General features: G+C 40.9%; 1 protein-coding gene across 3 annotated transcripts in view; it reads right to left on the reverse strand.

The window, feature by feature from the left end:
* REPS2 (RALBP1 associated Eps domain containing 2) overlaps positions 1–18269 on the reverse strand; it is a 215782-nt gene that overhangs the window by 16932 nt on the left and 180581 nt on the right. For 2 of the 3 annotated variants that reach the window (XM_037046287.1, XM_037046288.1), the window contains exons 15-16: positions 12866–12949; positions 11666–11811 (exon numbers count right to left, since the gene is read on the reverse strand). In XM_037046287.1, coding sequence (XP_036902182.1) covers positions 11666–11811; positions 12866–12949 — 230 coding nt within the window. The remainder of the gene's footprint in view (positions 1–11665; positions 11812–12865; positions 12950–18269) is intronic. The other variant, XM_037046289.1, reaches the window with a different exon arrangement.

Consider the following 18269-nt stretch of genomic DNA (forward strand, 5'->3'; position numbering starts at 1 on the left):
CACTATTTTCAACACAATACTGGAAGTCTTAACCAGCACAATTATGCAAGAAAGTAAAAGACAGAAAACTATACTTGAACAATTTAAATAAAATTTTTAAAAAATCTTTACCTAAAGAAAAAAAAAACAAAAAACCCCCTAGCTCTTGAGAAAATGGCAGCAGAGTAGGACGGAGCGACTCCAGTTCTCCTACCCCTGGGAGAAAATCCTGACAGATCTACTGAGGAACAGCGCAATCAATTCCCCACCAACAATTCCCCAGCGTTTATGAAAATAAGAGACCAGAGATAGTGACGGACCAGACAGCTACAGGTTGGTGCAGTCTCTGGGACGTGAGTAAGGACGGAGGTAGCCGGGCCGGCAGCCCTCTGCCGGTGCATAACGGCTCCAGGGCCGCAGCTGCTGCAGTGGCCAGGGCCCAGAGGCTTCTGTCTGCGCCCAGTGACAGGGGCATCTGCCACAGAGCACTCATAGGGAGCCCGGCACCCGGTGGACTCTTGGGCCAGCTGCGGGGTCCTTGGAAGGGAGCTGGCTCCCTCCCTCCCCATCTAGGCGGGGCTGGGAGGCACCGGTCAGAGACCTGTCTGCCTAGGTTTGCAGGGAGGGTGGCAAGGACAGGGGGCCGTGTTCAGTTGTGATCTCTGTGGTCGCTAGCCCCCCAGCCCACCAGCCTGCCAGCCTGGGAGATTTGAGAGGAGCATTGTCTCAACCGGCCGGTTGGGGATTGGGCTGGGCTGAGAAGCAGGCTTTCTGGAGAACTTTTTATTGGAAAGGGGACTGAGGTGTTCTCCTGCGAAGGCAGCTTGCCTTGCTTCTCACCCAGCCACAGGACTGGGAACGACCGTACCAGATCCTGTGGGACCCAGGCAGCCTGTTGGATGTGTGGGTGCCCGCACCCCAGTCTGGTAGCCTGGCTGGCACATGTGTGGGCTCGTGCGCCTACAACCCAGCCCACAGAGAGGTCCTGCTGAAACCAGAAAAACTGAATTGGACAGTTTGAAACCAACAAGGGAGGGTGTGGGGGTTTTTTAAACATTTTTTTCAGTAATTGTACATATTTTTAATTTTACTATTGCTTTATCTTTCAATACTTTGTTCCTCTCCTTTCTTTTTTCCTGTTTTAGTCCTTCTTTTCATCCCAAACTTACCACTTTTTCCTCCCTTCTCCTGCCCTTTTTTTTATGTTTGTTTGTTGCTTTCTATACCACTGTAACTACTTCACAACACATCTCTTGGGTCTTACCCACTTTACAGGTTCCTGAATTCTATTACTGTAGTGATTAACTCTACTTGATCACACAATACACCTATTTACTATTCTTTACTCTCACCTTACCCCAAAATCTGACCAACTCATAAGCCTTCCCTCCTCAACAAAAGACTTATCTTTGGTCCATCCTTTCTAAAAAGTAGCAAGTTGGGTTGAAGATTACAGTTAACACAATATATAGCCTAAAGATCTTCTATCTTTTCTCTACTGGCTGTGACTGAAAATATCATACAGTACTCTGCTGCTGTCATAAACCATTTTGCCTCCCCCTCCAGCTGATCACACACACATAAAGAAAGCAGTAGGTGGAAGCGGAAAACATCAAGATACCTGCAGGAGACTGCATCACTGAATCTCACAGGTATTCTACCACAGAAGTTCACACCATAAACCCAGGGAGTCAGAACAGATCAATTTAAGAAGCTGAAGCTAACAAGAAGAGTCTCACAAACAATGGGAAGACAAAGAAACAATGCCCCAATGAAAGAAAAGGTGGAAGTCTCAGAAAGAATGTTAGATGAAAGAGAGGAAAGTCAACCATCAGATATTGAATTCAAACCACTGGATATTAGGAAATTCAAAGAGCTTACAATGAGCTACCAGAAACTACAGGGGAGCTACAATGAACTCACTGCAAACTATATCAACATGAAAAAGGAAATAGAAACCATCACCAAAGGACAAGAGGAAATGAAGAATACAATTTCGGAACTGAAGAACACAGTAGAAGGAATGAAAAGCAGGATCGATGAGGCAGAAGATCGGATCAGTGAGTTGGAGGACACAGTAGAAAGAATCTCCCAGAAAGAGCAAGAAAAGGAAAAGAGGCTCAGAAAGAATGAGGGATTAAGAGAAATGCAAGACAATATGAAATGTAATAATATCTGAATAATAGGAATAACAGAAGAAGAAGAAGAAGAAGAAGAACAAGGAATAGAAAACTTATTTGAAAGAGTATAGATGGAAAACTTTCCTAATTTTATGAGAGAAAAAGTCACACGAATCCAGGAATCACAGAGAGTCCCAATCAACAGGAACCCAAAGAGGCCCACTTCAAGACACATCATCATTAAAATGGCAAACTTCCAAGACAGAGAGAATCTTAAAGGCAGCAAGGGAGAAAAAGGAAGTAACATACAGGGAGCCCCAATAAGGTTAGCTACTGATTTCTCAATGGAAACACTCCAAGCAAGAAGAGAATGGCAAGAAATATTCCAAGTAATGAGAACCAGAGGCCTACAACCAAGGCTACTTAACCCAGCAAGGCTCTCAATCAAGATAGAAGGCCAAATAAAGAGCTTCCAAGATAAAAGAAGTCTAAAAGAATACGCTTCCACCAAACCAGCTCTACAAGAAATACTAAAAGGACTGCTTTAAGGAAAGTAAGAAAAAGAGAGTGACAGAGAGGAACACAGGTAGATAAATGGCAATGAATAAGTACCTATCAATAATAACCTTAAACATAAATGGATTAAATGCTCCAATCAAAAGACATAGAATAGCTGAATGGATAAGAAAGCATGACCCACACATATGATGCCTACAAGAGACCCACCTCAGGACAAAAGACCATCACAGAATAAAAGTGAAAGGATGGAAACAAATTTTCCAAGCAAATGGACAAGGAAAAAATACCGGGGTAGCAATTCTCATATCAGACAAAATAGACTCCAAAAAAAGGGCCATAAAGAGAGACCCAGAAGGTCACGTCATATTACTCAAGGGAAGAATCCACCAAGAAGACATTAACATTATAAATATATATGCACCCAACACAGGAGCACCCAAATATATAAAGAAAATCCTAGAGGACCTCAAGAAAGATATTGACAGCAACACAATTATAGTAGGGGATTTTAACACCCCACTGTCTAAAATGGACAGATCTTCCAAACAAAATATCAACAAAGATATAGCTGCACTAAACAACACCGTAGATGAAATGGACTTGACTGATATATATAGAGCCCTTCATCCCAAAGAAGCTAAATACACATTCTTTTCAAATGCACATGGAACATTTTCGAAGATAGACCACATGATAGGACACAAAATGAGCCTCAACAAATTCAAGAAAATGGAAATCATACCAAGCATTTTCTCTGACCACAAGGGACTGAAATTAGAAACCAACCCCACAGGAAAAAACCAAAAACACCCAAAATCATGGAGACTGAATGGTAGGCTATTAAACGATGAATGGGTCAAGAATGAAATTAGGGAAGAGATCAAAAAGTTTCTGGAAACAAATGAAAATGAACTCACAACAACCCCAAACTTACGGGACACAATGAAGGCAGTCCTGAGAGGGAAGTTCATAGCAATACAGGCTTACCTAAAGAAAATAGAAACATTTCAAACAAACAACCTAACCCGATGCCTGCAAGAACTCGAGGAACAAGAACAAAGACAGCCCAGAGCAAGTAGAAGGGAGGAAATAATCAAGATCAGAGCAGAATTAAATGACATAGAAACTAAAAAGCACAATTCTAAAGATCAATGAATCCAGGAGCTGGTTTTTTGAAAAGATAAACAAAATAGACAAACTTTTAAGTAGGCTCATTAAGAAAAGAAGAGAGAGGACCCAAATAAACACAATCAGAAACAAAAGAGGAGAAATTACAACTGATACAACAGAAATAGAAGGGATTGTAAGAAATTACTATGAAGAACTGTATGCCAAGAAATTTGACAACCTAGGTGAAATGGACAAATTTCTAGAAAAATATAATCTTCCAAAACTCAATGAAGAAGTAGAAAGCCTGAACAGACCAATAACAGCAGATGAAATTGAAGCAGTAACCAAAAAAGTCCCATCACAAAAAAGCACTGGACCCGATGGTTTCACGGGAGAATTCTACAAAGCATTTAAGGAAGAGGTAACCCCTATTCTTCACAGATTATTCCAAAAAATCCAATATGATGTGAAACTCCCAAACTCTCTTTATGAAGCCAGCATCATCCTAATTCCAAAACCAGATAGAGATACAACAAAGAAAACTTCAGGCCAATATCGCTGATGAACATAGACACTAAAATCCTCAACAAAATATTGGCAAATTGCATCCAGCAATACATCGTACACCACGACCAAGTGGGATTCATCCCAGGGATGCAAGTATGGTTCAATATCCGCAAATCAGTAAATGTAATACATCACATAAACAAAAGCAAAGACAAAAACCACATGGTCATATCAATAGATGTGGAAAAAGCTTTTGATAAGGTACAGCACCCATTTATGATAAAGGTACTCAGCAAAGTGGGAATAAAGGGAGCATTCCTCAATATAATAAAGGCCATATATGAGAGACCTTCAGCCAACATCACACTCAATGGGCAAAAACTAAAATCTTTTCCACTAAGATCAGGAACAAGACAAGCTTGTCCACTTTCACCACTTCTATTCAATATAGTATTGGAAGTTTTAGCCTCAGTGATCAGGCAAGAAAAGGAAATAAAAGGCATCCAAATCAGAAAGGAGGAAACAAAACTGTCATTGTTTGCAGATGACATGATAGTGTACATGGAAAATCCTATAGACTCTACCAAAAAACTACTCGAACTAATAAATGAATTTGGTAAAACAGCAGGATGCAAAGTCAATATCCAGAAATCAAAGGCATTTTTGTGTACTAACAATGAATCAGCAGAAGCAGAAATCAAGAAAAGAACCCCATTCGATATAGCAAAAACAAAATTAAAATATCTGGGAATAAATCTAACCAACGAGGTAAAAGACCTGTATGCAGAAAACTACACAACACTGAAGAAAGAAATCAAGAAAGACACAAACAAATGGAAACACATACCGTGTTCATGGATTGGAAGAATTAACATCATCAAAATATCCATACTACCCAAAGCAATTTACAGTTTCAATGCAATACCTATTAAAGTACCAATGGCATATTTCACAGACATAGAACAAACACTTCAAAAATTTATATGGAACCATAAACAACCCCAAATAGCAGCTGCAATGTTGAGAAAGAAGAACAAAGTGGGAGGGATCACAATGCCTGATATCAAACTGTATTACAAGGCCACTGTAATCAAAACAGCCTGGTACTGGCATAAAAACAAGCACATAGACCAATGGAATAGAACAGAGAGCCCAGATATAAACACAACTCTCTACAGTTAATTAATATTCGACAAAGGGGGCAGTAACATAAAATGGAGTAAAGATAGTCTCTTAAACAAATGGTGTTGGGAGAACTGGACAGCTACATGCTAAAAACTGAAACTCGAGCACCAACTTACACCATACACCAAAATAAATGCAAGGTGGATAAAAGACTTAAATATAAGCCATGACACCATTAAAGCCCTAGAGGAGAACATTGGCAGGAAACTGTCAGATATTTCATGCAGCAACATTTTTACCGATATGTCCCCTAGAGCAAGGAATATAAAGAAAAGAATAAACAAATGGGATCTCATCAAAATTAAAAGCTTCTTTCTGCATGGCTAAGGAAAACGTATCAAGATAAAAAGAGAAGCAACGGCTTGGGAAAACATATTTGCCTATGATACCTCAGACAAAGGTTTAATCTCCAAAATATACAAAGAACTCACTTGACTCTACTCAAAGAAGATGAGCAACCCAATTAAAAAATGGGGAAAGGACTTGAACAGACATTTCTCCAAGGAGGACATACAGAGGATCCAGAGACACATGAAATGATGCTTGATATCGCTTGCTATCAGAGATGCAAATTAAAACCACAATGAGATACCACTTTACACTGGTCAGAATGGCCATCATAAACAAAGCAACAAACAACAAGTGCTGGAGAGGTTGTGGGGAAAAGTGGACTCTAGTCCACTGTTGGTGGGACTGCAGACTGGTACAACCATTATGGAAAACAGTATGGAATTTTCTCAGAAAACTAAAATTGGACCTGCCTTTTGACCCAGCAATTCCACTGCTGGGATTGTATCCTAAGAACCCTAAAACACCAATCCCAAAGAACATATGCACCCCAATGTTCATAGCAGCACAATTTACAATAGCCAAGATTTGGAAGCAACCTAGGTGCCCATCAGTAAATGAACAGATCAAAAAACTATGGTACGTATACACAATGCCATTCTATGCAGTAGAAAGAATGAAGGAGCTCCTGCCTTTTGCAACAGCATGGATGGAACTGGAAAGCATTATGCTAATGAAATAAGCCAGGTGTTGAAGGACAAATACCATATGATCTCACCTTTAACAGGAAGCTAAACAACAAAACAAACAAGTAAGCAAAATATAACCAAAGACACTGAAATGGAGACCAGGGGGACAGTGACCAAATGGGAGAGGGGAGGGCATTTCAGGGGAAATAGGGGAGGGATTTAGAGGAACAAATATAAAGGATACATGGACAACAACTAAGAAGGGTGGAAATGGGAGGGAGAGGGTAGCACAGGGTGGGTGGGGTGGGATGGGATGGGATGGGATGGGAGTAATGGACAGAAAACTGTACTTGAAAAATAACTAAATAAATTTAAAAAGAAAAAAAGAAAAAAGAAAACCCTAGACATAGCACACAACCCAATAATCACACTCCTGAACACTATCCCAAAGAACTGAAAACTTATGTACACACAAGAACCTATACTCAGATGTTCACAGCAGCTTTATTTGTAATACTCAACCAACTAGACACAATCAAAATGTCTCTCAACAGGTGAATGACTAAACAGATGGCAGTACACCTATGCCATAGAATACTGCTTAGCAGTATTAATTGAGATACATATAACAACTTGAACAGATGTCAAGGGTATTATGCCAAGTGCAAAAAGACACATGCTGTATGACTGTATTTAAAGATTTTATTTATTTATCTTTAGAGGGGAAGGGGAGGAGAGAGGGAGAGAATATCATTGTACGGTTGCCTCTCCTGGGTCCCCTGCTGGGAGGAACTGGCCTGCAACCCAGGCATGTGCCCTGACTGGGAATCAAACCGCGATCCTCTGGTTCGCAGGCCTGCGCTCAATCCACTGAGCTACACCAGCCAAGGCTGTATGATTGTATTTATATGACATTACCAAAATGACAAAACTATAGAAATAAAAAACTAGTGGTTGCCAGGGGCAAGAAATGGCCGAGAAGAGAGAGTAGGTGTAACTCCAGTATCTTGATTACAGTGCTGGTTACAAGACTCTACACATGTGATTAAATAACAATGAGCTACTGTTGACCCTTAAATAACACAGGTTTGAACTGCACAGGCCCATTTATATGCAGATTTTTTCAATAAATACCTGAATTGGTTTTCATCCATGGTTGGGAGTCCACAGATTTGAAAGACTGAGTACATGCACTGATTGACCAATTTTCTATATGGCACTTGGACATCTGTGGATTTTGGTATCTGTGGGGGGTAGTGTGGGGGTACTGGAACCAATCCTTTGCAGACACCAAGTTTTTGGATAGTAAAAATTTGTACATGGATTCTTGACTTCATGGGGGGTAGGTTGATAACCCTAAACCCCACATTGTTCAAGTGTCAACTATATACACATGCACTGTCCTAATGCCCATTTTCTGGTTTTGATATTATACCACATTGAGAACATCATGTAGGCATACAGACACTGCCATACTGGCTGCTGGAGATTCCCTGAAGTGGTACAGGACACCTCCTGGGGTTAAATAGATGAGCAGAAGCCATGAAGGGGGCGTAAGTTTAGTCATAGCACTGTCACTCAACATCACATAACTCCAAACTGCTCAAACCATCCTATCTTCCAAAGTCTATGCTAAGCAGATACATGAGATGTGGGGGAAAGCCAATTAAGCCAAATGATTTTACAGAAAAACTCCACTTTTGTCCTTAAGGGCAGCTATTAATGATTATACAATCTGAGATCTGTTTATGATATGACTTGTAACTTGGACTCAGTTCCTTTGCCCTAAATAAAGTAGGCAATGATGATATGTAAAGGAGAATTTCTTTCTTATAATAGGCCAGTTCTGATGTTCATTTCCTGAAGAGCTGATGAGGATTTTGCAACTAATCTATTTTTTAGCCTTTGTTAGCGAATGTTGTGTTACAGAAGTAAGAAAATGATTTGTGACTTTTCTCAATTTTCTCAAAGAGGATACATAGTAAAGACCAATGTAGATGAATACATGGTCTACTTACTACAGACAATGGACGTCTAAGGGCATCAGAGCCTAATTCTTTCCCAGAATTAGGGAAAGAATTATGTGGTTGAGAAAAGACCACATATAGACTAACCACCATGTGCCTGGCTGTCTCTCTCCTTGGGGCTTAAAAAATTATGAATGCTAAGTCACTTCTTACCACTCCAAAATAAACTGGTCTGGGAACTAAAATTGGTTGCATGAAGTCCTCTGACCCCAAAACTTAACTCCCTGCCATTTATAGCACTACTTATGTTGCTGGTGGGTGCTAGTCTCTTGGCCTGACACCACCTGGTTACCTAACCAATGAGAGAGTATCGTGGTAAGGGATAGTCACTGAACAAGCAGATAAAATATCCCCTTTTAACAAATGGTGCTGGGATGACTGAACATCCACATGCAAAAGAATAAAGTTGGACCCCTTCCTCATTGTATACACAAAAATGAACTCAAAGTTGATCATAGGCTTCAGTCTAAAACCTGAAACTATAAAACTTTTAGATGCAAACACAGGAACAAATCTTCATAAACCTGGGTTAGGCAATAGTTTCCTAGATGTGATACCAAAAGCACAAGTCACAAGAGAAAAAAATGGAAAAATTGGACTTCATCAGAATTTAAATCCTTTGTGCTGCAAATAATACCATCAAGAAAGTGAAAAGACAACCCACAGAACTGGAGAAAATATTTGCAATTTAGATACCTGATAAGGTACCTATATTCAGAATATATGAAGAACTCATAACTCAAAAATAATGATAAACAATCCAATGTAGGAATGGGCAAAGACCCTGAGTAGACATTTCTTCAAGTAAGACAAATGGCCAATAAGCACATGAAAAATGCTGGACATAATTAGTCATTAGGAAAATGCAATGAAAATCACAATAAGATATCACTTCACATCCACTAGGATGGGTGTAATTTAAAAAAAAACAACAAGCACTGGCAAAGAAGAAACTGGAATGCTCATACATTACTGGCAGGATTGCACAACACTGCAGCCCTTGTGGAACACAGTTTGGCCATTCCTCAAACTGTAAAACATGGACTTACTGTAAGAACCAGCAAAGCTACCCCTAGGTATATGCTGAAGACAAATGAGAACATAAGTCCCCATAAAAACTTGTAAACAAATAGTATAGCAGCATTATTCTTAATAGCTGAAAAATATAAATAACCCAAATGGCCATAAACTGATGGACGGATAGATGAATGTGGCCTATCAATACAATGGGAAATTATTCAGCAATAAAAAAAGAATTAAGTTCTGATTCATGATGCTACAACATGGATGAACCCTGAAAATATTATGCTAAATAAAAGAAGCTAGTCACAAAAGGCTACATGTATGATTCCATTCACATAAAATGCCCAGAACAGGGAAATCTATAAAGGCAAAAAGTAGATTAGTAGCTGTCTGTGGCTTACGAGAGGGGAGAATGGGAAGTGACTGCTAATGGATATAGAATTTCTTTCTTTGGGGGGTGATGAAAATATTCAAAAATTAGATCATAGTGATGGCTGCACGACTTTGTGAATATACTAAAAACCACTAAATTGTACACTGAAAAGGATGAATTGTATGCTATATGAATTATATCTCCATAAAACTGTTTACAAAACAACAAATAAAGACAAGAACAGGAAAAAGATCTCTTTGTGAACATTCCCAACTGCCTTGCCAATCCACTCTGGAGGATGTTGTAGCTAGCCACCACTGACTATCATTAATGTGAAGCAGAGATTAAAGTTGAAAGCTAGGGAATTACATGGAAGAAAGTTCAGCCATGTTTGTCCCTGATAGAGATCCATGCCCTAGGCTTGGGGGTGGCTGGAAGATGAAAGCTCTCAGTGACTTATATAGACAAAATATACTTCCTTTAAGCACTGATGGCAGCAGGGCACTATCCATTTGGAAAAACCAAAACCAAAACCATCCTCTGAAAAAGAATGCTACACAGATTCAGAATGGGGCTTTGGCTTGAAGGGCAAGTTACACCCACAAAATCTGTTGCTTTACAGTTACAAAATAGTCATGGAGATGTAAAGTGCAGCACAGAGAACACAGTCAATAATATTATAATAACTATATATGGTGCCAGGTGGGTACTGAAATATGGGGAGGAGGGGACACTTTATAAAGTATATGATTGACCACTATGCTATATACCTGAAACTAGTACAAAATGATGTACAATGTCAACTCTAATTGAAAAATTAAAAAGAGAAAACCCCTGTTGCTGTTCTTTCCCCAACAGTGAAAGCAAGAGAAAATCCACAGCAGTTGCTGAGACCTGCACGGTCTCTAGACCAGTTTCACGGCGGATCTTGAGCATTTACATTAGTGATCAGTAGGGCTCACTTGAAGTCATACACAGCAACAGGTTTCTGCCCTCAACACCTTGCTCAATTCCACAACAGGGAAACTGAGGCAAGTGCTAGCTCTTCTTAAGCCAAAGCCTTTGTAAAAGGATTATTTCTCCAAAGTGTTGTTCTCTCGGCCCACCTACCCTTCAATGTCTGTTACAATGTCTGTTACAATGTCTGGATATAGAGACACTGCAGTTGATGATTCTATGCTGAGATGATCAACAACAGAAAGTTTATGGGGATTAAAAAGATCATGGGGATGTAAAGTACAGATTGAGGAAAAGAGTCCATAACATCATAATAAACTAAGTATAGTGAAAGATGATTACTAGACTTACTTGTAAAGAAACATAAATGTTGAATCACTGTGTTGTACATCTGAAACTAATATAATATCATATGTCAATTGTAATTAAAAATACACTTAAAATTTTTTTAAAGAAATCATATCCCACATCTACTGAAAGCTGGGCATGAGGGTCATGAAACTAGAGCTATTTTCCATGGAGAAACATAAGATAAGACAGCCAAAGAGGGAAAACTGACAGTTAGATCACTGTCTTCTTCATAGAAAAATGTGACCCAGCACATGGAGTGGAAGCGAGGGGAGAAGGGGAAAGAAATCAAATTGAAATACACCATGGTCTTGTCTTCGCTTGCCCCTTGGGTCAGGATAGGACCTATAGCTTAGAAGCCTGTTTCTGTGTGACTGGAAAATGGTAAACCCATCACAGAGATGAGTAAGGTAAGACTGCATCCAAAAAACCATACCTTTTTATGGTATGAGTATAAATGTAAACATATCTACACATACATATATATAAAGATTTAAAAGGAAGTCTCTGACGCTGCTGTCACTCATCTGTTCTACTTACTTTTGGACTGTTGGATGGGGTTTCACAGTTGCTGCAGGCGCTGGCCCACCAACAGTGGCAGAAGGCTCTTGATTTTCTGCAGCTTGATTTTCAGGTCGTAATTTCCTACGGATGGGCTTTGATGGAGGCTGAGAATATGGTGTGTCCTATAGATTAAAAAGAAAACAAAACCCCCAAAATGTTAAACATATAGATGTTTCCCCCATCATGCCAATACCCCTATGTTCCTCTGAGGTCATGAATGTGCTCTCCTGGAAGTCCATACCCAAGCATACGTGGCTGATTCAACGCTTAGCAAAAGCTGGAGGGATATGGGCATCAGATTCCAGTGGCCTTTCTTTCCTCCTTTTTTTTTTTTTTTTTGGTGCTTGCAGACTATTACCTCTTTCTTGTTGCCCGGAAGGGCATAGGAATCAGATTCCAGGGACCCATCCACCCTCCTTTCCTTACTATTGTAAATGCTGTGTCCATCTCAAAGCACAGAGCCTTTTTGGAGACAAAATTTGCTCTTGTCTTGCTTTGATGCTTTTTGGAATATGTTCTAAGTTTTAAAGTTTATAACAGTCTCAGTCATATGTTCAGCATTTTCCTACCCCCCAGTTACTACATGGTATCTCCTGGAAGGAGCCCGTTGGCCTGCTTCCTTGAAGGCACCTGCTTCACCTGTGTTCCTGAGCCAGGGCCCACTCTCTTTCCTGAGAGAAGGGCCTGAGAAAATGGGGAAGAGGAGAATGAGAAGATGAAAGGACAGCACAATGAATGAGTGATGTTAACGGAGCAAATGAACTGGGACTCAGTAATGTGAGTGGGCTGAGATGCAGAAGGGACCACAGCACCAAGACAAAGGTGGGGAGACAAATCATACCCCCAAAAGGTGCTCCTAAAGGCTTGGCAGTGTGTGAGGTTCTGCTAAAGGCATATGTCCCTCCCCACCTCAGCTCTTAGTCTTGCTAACAGCAAAGCCACCGTATTTAGCTAGGAGGTTGAAGGGGGAAGTACAAGCTGCCAGCAACATCAATGTCCAGCTCAGGAATCATCAGGATCCCATCTTCACAAAGAACCCAATTTCTAGGAAATCTGGGTCATTAACATTCACATCAGGACACGAAAACCTTAAAACGGTAGATGTGCTAACAGAGGCAAGAAGCCCAAGAGAGGGCTCACAATGCCACCACAATGGCACCCTTGTGCTGGCCTTACCTTCTTTGTTGGACTACTCTCCGCAGCTTGGGAGGGGGCTCTGCTCAGTTGGGAGTGTAGCTCAGCCTCGGACCCTTGCTCAGACTGCAACAAAAAATCAATAAGATAAAAATGCAAAACCATAACCATCCAAATATATAATAAAGAGCACTTAGGAAAACAGTCATGATGAGGAAACTGATTTACACCAAGTTGCAGCCAAGCATGGGCAGGTCTACTGATCACTGGGAAAACCTTTCATAGACCCTGTTCTTCCCTCCCATCCCTCTTCCAGCATTGCTGAACCTCAGGAAAAGGAGTCATAGGGATGTCTTCTCTAAATAGACATATATATTGCTAAAAAGTAACACTCCACAAACTCAAACTAAAAATAACAAAGCTTATGGGAAAAATAGGGTTGGGAAAATTAACATTTTAATCCGAAGACTAACAAAAACAATAATCAAAGAGAAAACACTGAAATTTTAAAAATATGTTAAATTCCTAATAAAAAAAACACTCTAGATTGAGATCCAAGATGGTGGAAGAATAAGTGGAAGTTATGCTAACCTCCTCCCAAGATCAATCTGGAATTATAACTAAGCTGTGGAGAAATCATCCTGAATAATCAACTGAACACTAGCTTGAGAGAAGCCTTACAGCCACGGACAGACAGATGAAACCACTTCTCATGACTGGTAGGGAGTGCAGAGGAGGTGTGAGAGGGCTGGCAGGACTCCCACAGGTGGTAGCTGAAGTTCTGGAGGGTATTTCAGCAGAAGACGGGTTCCCCCTGAGAAGTGTGGGTCCTGAACCTCAAGATGGGCTTGCCAGCCTATAGACCAGAGCAGGAAAGGAACCCAGATAACATCCACCTATGAAAAGTAGTAGGGGTTCTGTTGGCCAGAGAGAGGCAGCTGGAGATGCAGAGAGCCTTTTAAAGGACCAACAGAGAAAATTGTGTTTGCAGCCAGTTACCCTGGGCTCTGGCAGAGGGAGGGCAGAGTGTCCTAGAGAGATTTGAGGAGACTCTAGGGTTGGGGGATCTGGGGAGAGAACTGAAGGAACAAACAGCTTCTAGGATCTCTGTGCTGAGTCATTCCCCAAACTATTAGTTCTCAACAGAGAACTCCTCTCTGAATGGCATCAGCCTTAGGGGAAGTAATAGCCCCACCCTGTGGTGCTTAAGCCAGGCTGCTGATTACAGCTTGATCCATTTAACAGCTGATCAGTTTAACACCTAATTAGATTAACTACTAAGGGGAAAAATACAAAGAAGCAGTCAAAATGGGAAGACAAAGAAACAGAACTCAAAGAGCAAGAAATTTCTCCAGAAGAACTAGATGAAACGGAGGCAAGCTACTTATCAGGTAGAGTTTAAAATAATGATTATAGGGATACTCAACAGCATGAGAAGACAAAGAAACCTTTAAAAAGGACCACTCACAAATAAAAAAATATCTGAAATAAATAATACATTGGACGGAATAAACAGTAGGTTAGATGAAACAGAGGATCAAATCAGTGATTTGGATGACAAGGTAGAAAAAAATACCCAGGGAGAGCAGTAAAAAGAAAAAAAATTTTTTAAATGAGAAAGGCTTAAGAGACAGTTTGGACAAAATGAAGTGTAACAACATCTACATCATGAGAATAACAGAAGGAGAAGAGAGGGAGCAAGGGATCAAGAACCTATTAAAAGAAATAATGATAGAAAATTTCCCAAATCTGGTTAAGGAAAAAGACACACAAATCCAGGAAGCTCAGAGTCCTGAACAACTTGGACCCAAAGAACCCTGTACCAAGACACATCATAATCAAAATGACAAGGTGTAAAGACAAGGAGATAATCCTAAAAACCACTAGACAAAAGCAGATAGTTACCTACAAGGGAGAACCAATTAGATTGTCATCTGATCTCTCAACAGAAACGTTTCAGTCCAGAAGGGAGCAGCATAAAATATTCCAGGTGATGAAAAGCAAGGTCCTACAAACAATGCTAATTTACCCACAGGCTAACATTTAAAATCAAAAGAGAAATAAGGCAAGAAAAAGATATAGGAGTGTTAATCCCAAACCAGCACTGCAACAAATGTTAAAGGGGGAAGGGGGGAAGGAGGGGAAGGGGGGAAGGAGGGGAAGGGGGGAAGGAGGGGGAGGAGGGGGGAGGGGGAGGAGGGGGGAGGAGGAGGAGAAAAACAGAAAAAGAAAACAAAGGGAAAAATGTAAAATTGAAAAGCATTAAATATGTATCTATAAATATCACCTTAAATGTACATGGTTTAAATGCTCCAACCAAGACATAAGGTAGCTGAATGGATAGGAAAACAAGACCCATATATATGCTGCCTTCCACAGACCCACTGCAGTTTGAAAGATACACACAGACTCAAAGCAAAAGGATGGGAAAAGATATTTCATGCAAATAGAAGAAACAAAAAGGTGGGGTAGCAGTACTTATATTTGAAAAAATAGACTTTAAAACCAAGGCTATAATAAGACACAAAGAACACTACATAATGATAAAGGAACAATCCAACAAGAGGATATAACTGTAGTAAATATTTACACACCCAATATAGGAACATCTAAATATGTCAAGCAAATCTTGATGGACATAAAGGTATTAGGTTGCAACTAGGAATGAGTGGCCAGAAGGGAAATAAAGCAGGGCCCTCGCCATTACAATCTAACAAAGAACTTAACACAGGAGGCTAGAAGCAAAAGGGAAACATGTCTCACCAATTAACTCAGCAGTCGTGAGTTCAGTTTGGTAAGATTGTCAAGTGTACAAACCATTACAAGCAAAACAGCACATGAAGATAGGAGAGTCCTTGAGACAGCTGAGAAAAGGGGCTTCCGTAACAATCTCACTGAACATCACAAGCGGGAATTGCACAGGAGAAACAAGGGAGCCTATGCTTGGAAAGGTGGCCTCTGTAACAATTTCACTAAGACAAAGAGCCTTTACTAACTGAGAAAGAAAGCCTTTGTAGCTGTACATTATTCCCGATGGAAAGAAGTAGTGGAAGCTAGAAGCCAGCTCAGTTATATAACCCCTGAACCTCAATAACTGACGTACTTAGATTAACTAAATACCCACTTGTAGTGTCGACTCAAGTGTATACAACAAACTCACTAACTTACGAACACACTTACAACTTTATTTTCACTATCTGTGGAGCACTTATATTAGATGGGTACCTGCCTGCAGCTTTGTGCTCATATGTGTTACATAAATAAACTTCCTGTCTCATTACCACTATATGTCTCTCATTTGAATTCATCTCTTCTGGTAAGACAAAAAAAATGAGGCAGGGAAGGAAGGCCTCCTGACTCAGGTCTCTCTCCCCAAACCATAACAAAGAGAGAAATTGACAAAAATACAGTCATAGTCGGGGATTTTAATACCCCTTTGACTTCAATGGATAGATCTTCCAGATAAAAAAATTAACAAGGAGGACTTCCGCCAAGATGGAGGCATAGGTGGAAACACTGTGCCTACTCCCACAACCAAGTTTGAATACAACAAAAGTTTTGGAGAACTAGGACACACCCAAAGATCAGAAAACGGAATTATACTGAAGTCCAACAGCTACGAACCGTTCAACGGGGATGGTAAGAGAGGCAGAGCCAGCAGCGGAGCTGGGTCGGGCAGGACAGATCCCCCGACCTAGGTGCGCAGGCAGCCCGGAACCAGTCGGGGTGCGGGGCAGACTGACCAAGGTCGCACATTCGCGCACAGTGAGACGGACCACATAGGCCCCAGGGGGCGAACCCAGTGGTGGAGGGCTGATGGCGGTGGCACACTAGCGTGCACTGGAACGAAACGCATGGGCCTGGTGACGGTTGGTGGCTGCAGTGATGGTGGGGGTCGCGGCAGCAGGCGGCGGAGGGAAGCCATTGTCCCTCTTTGACCCCGCCCCCACATACAACGTCACAACCCAGCAACTGAGTTGCCCTGCTCTGGTGAAAACCTAGGGCTCCGATCCTGCTACTTAACAGGCACAAAAAGCCCAAAAGATGGCGCAAGAAGAACCCAAAGCCCCAGAGCCCATAACTCTAAGTGACCAACAGATTGCCAGCTTCTCAGATGCACAGTTCAAAACACTGGTCATCAGGATGCTCACAGAACTGGTTGATTATAGTCACAAATTAGAGGAAGATATGAAGGCCAAACTAATTGAAATGAAGGGAGATGCACAAGAAACCAATGGCGATGGAAAGGAAACTGGGACTCAAATCAATGGAATGGACCAGAAGGAAGAAAGAAACATCCAACCAGAAAGGAATGAAGAAATGAGAATTCAAAAAAATGAGGAGAGGCTTAGGAACCTCCAGGACATCTTTAAACGTTCCAACATCCGGATTATAGGGGTACCAGAAGGGGGAAAGAAACAGCCATGAATGGAAAACTTACTTGAACAAATAATAAAGGAGAACTTCCCCAGTCTGGCAAAGGAAATAGACTTCCAGGAAATCCAGGAAGCTCAGAGAGTCCCAAAGAAGTTGGACCCAAGAAGGAACACACCAAGGCACATCATCATTACATTAGCCAAGACTAAAATGAAGGAGAGAATCCTAGAAGCAGCAAGAGATAAGGGGACAGTCACCTACAAAGGAGTGCCCATCAGACTGTCAGCGGATTTCTCAAAAGAGACCTTACAGGCAAGAAGGGGCTGGAAAGAAGTATTCCAAGTCATGAAATCCAAAGACCTACAGCCAAGATTGCTTTATCCAGCAAAACTTTCATTTAGAATGGAAGGACAGATAAAGTGCTTCTCAGATAAGGTCAAGTTCAAGGAGTTCATCATCACCAAGCCCTTATTATATGAAATGCTAAAGGGACTTATATAAGAAAAAGAAGATGAAAAATATGAACAGTGAAAGGACAGCAAACTCACAGTTATTAACAACCACACCTAAAACAAAAGCAAACCAAGAGGACAGCTAGATCAGGAGTGGAACCATAGAAATGAAGAACACATGGAGGGTTAGCAACAGGGGAGTGGGAGGAGGAGAAGGGGGGAGAAGGTACAGAAAATAGCATAGACATTAGGTAAAAAAGAGATAGGGGGAGGGGGAGAACAGTAGGGGAAATATAGAATCTAAAGAACTTGAGACACGTGGTTATAAACTAAGGGAGGGAGAATGGTGGGGGAGGGAGTGTGCGGGTGGAGGGGAATGAAGGGGGGGAATAGAACAACTGTAATGGTATAATCAATAAAATATATATTAAAAATTTTTTTCTTAAAAACTACATGATCATATCAACATATGCAGAACAAGCATCTGATAAAATCCAGCACCCATTTATGACAAAAATTCTCACCAATGTGGGAATAGAGGGAACATACCTAAACATGATAAAGGCTATATATGACAAACTCACTGCCAGCATCATACTCAACGGGCAAAAACTACG

This window comes from Sturnira hondurensis, unplaced genomic scaffold (assembly GCF_014824575.4).
Source record: "Sturnira hondurensis isolate 20B ecotype Veracruz unplaced genomic scaffold, ASM1482457v3 Scaffold0005220, whole genome shotgun sequence".
NCBI lineage: Eukaryota > Metazoa > Chordata > Mammalia > Chiroptera > Phyllostomidae > Sturnira > Sturnira hondurensis.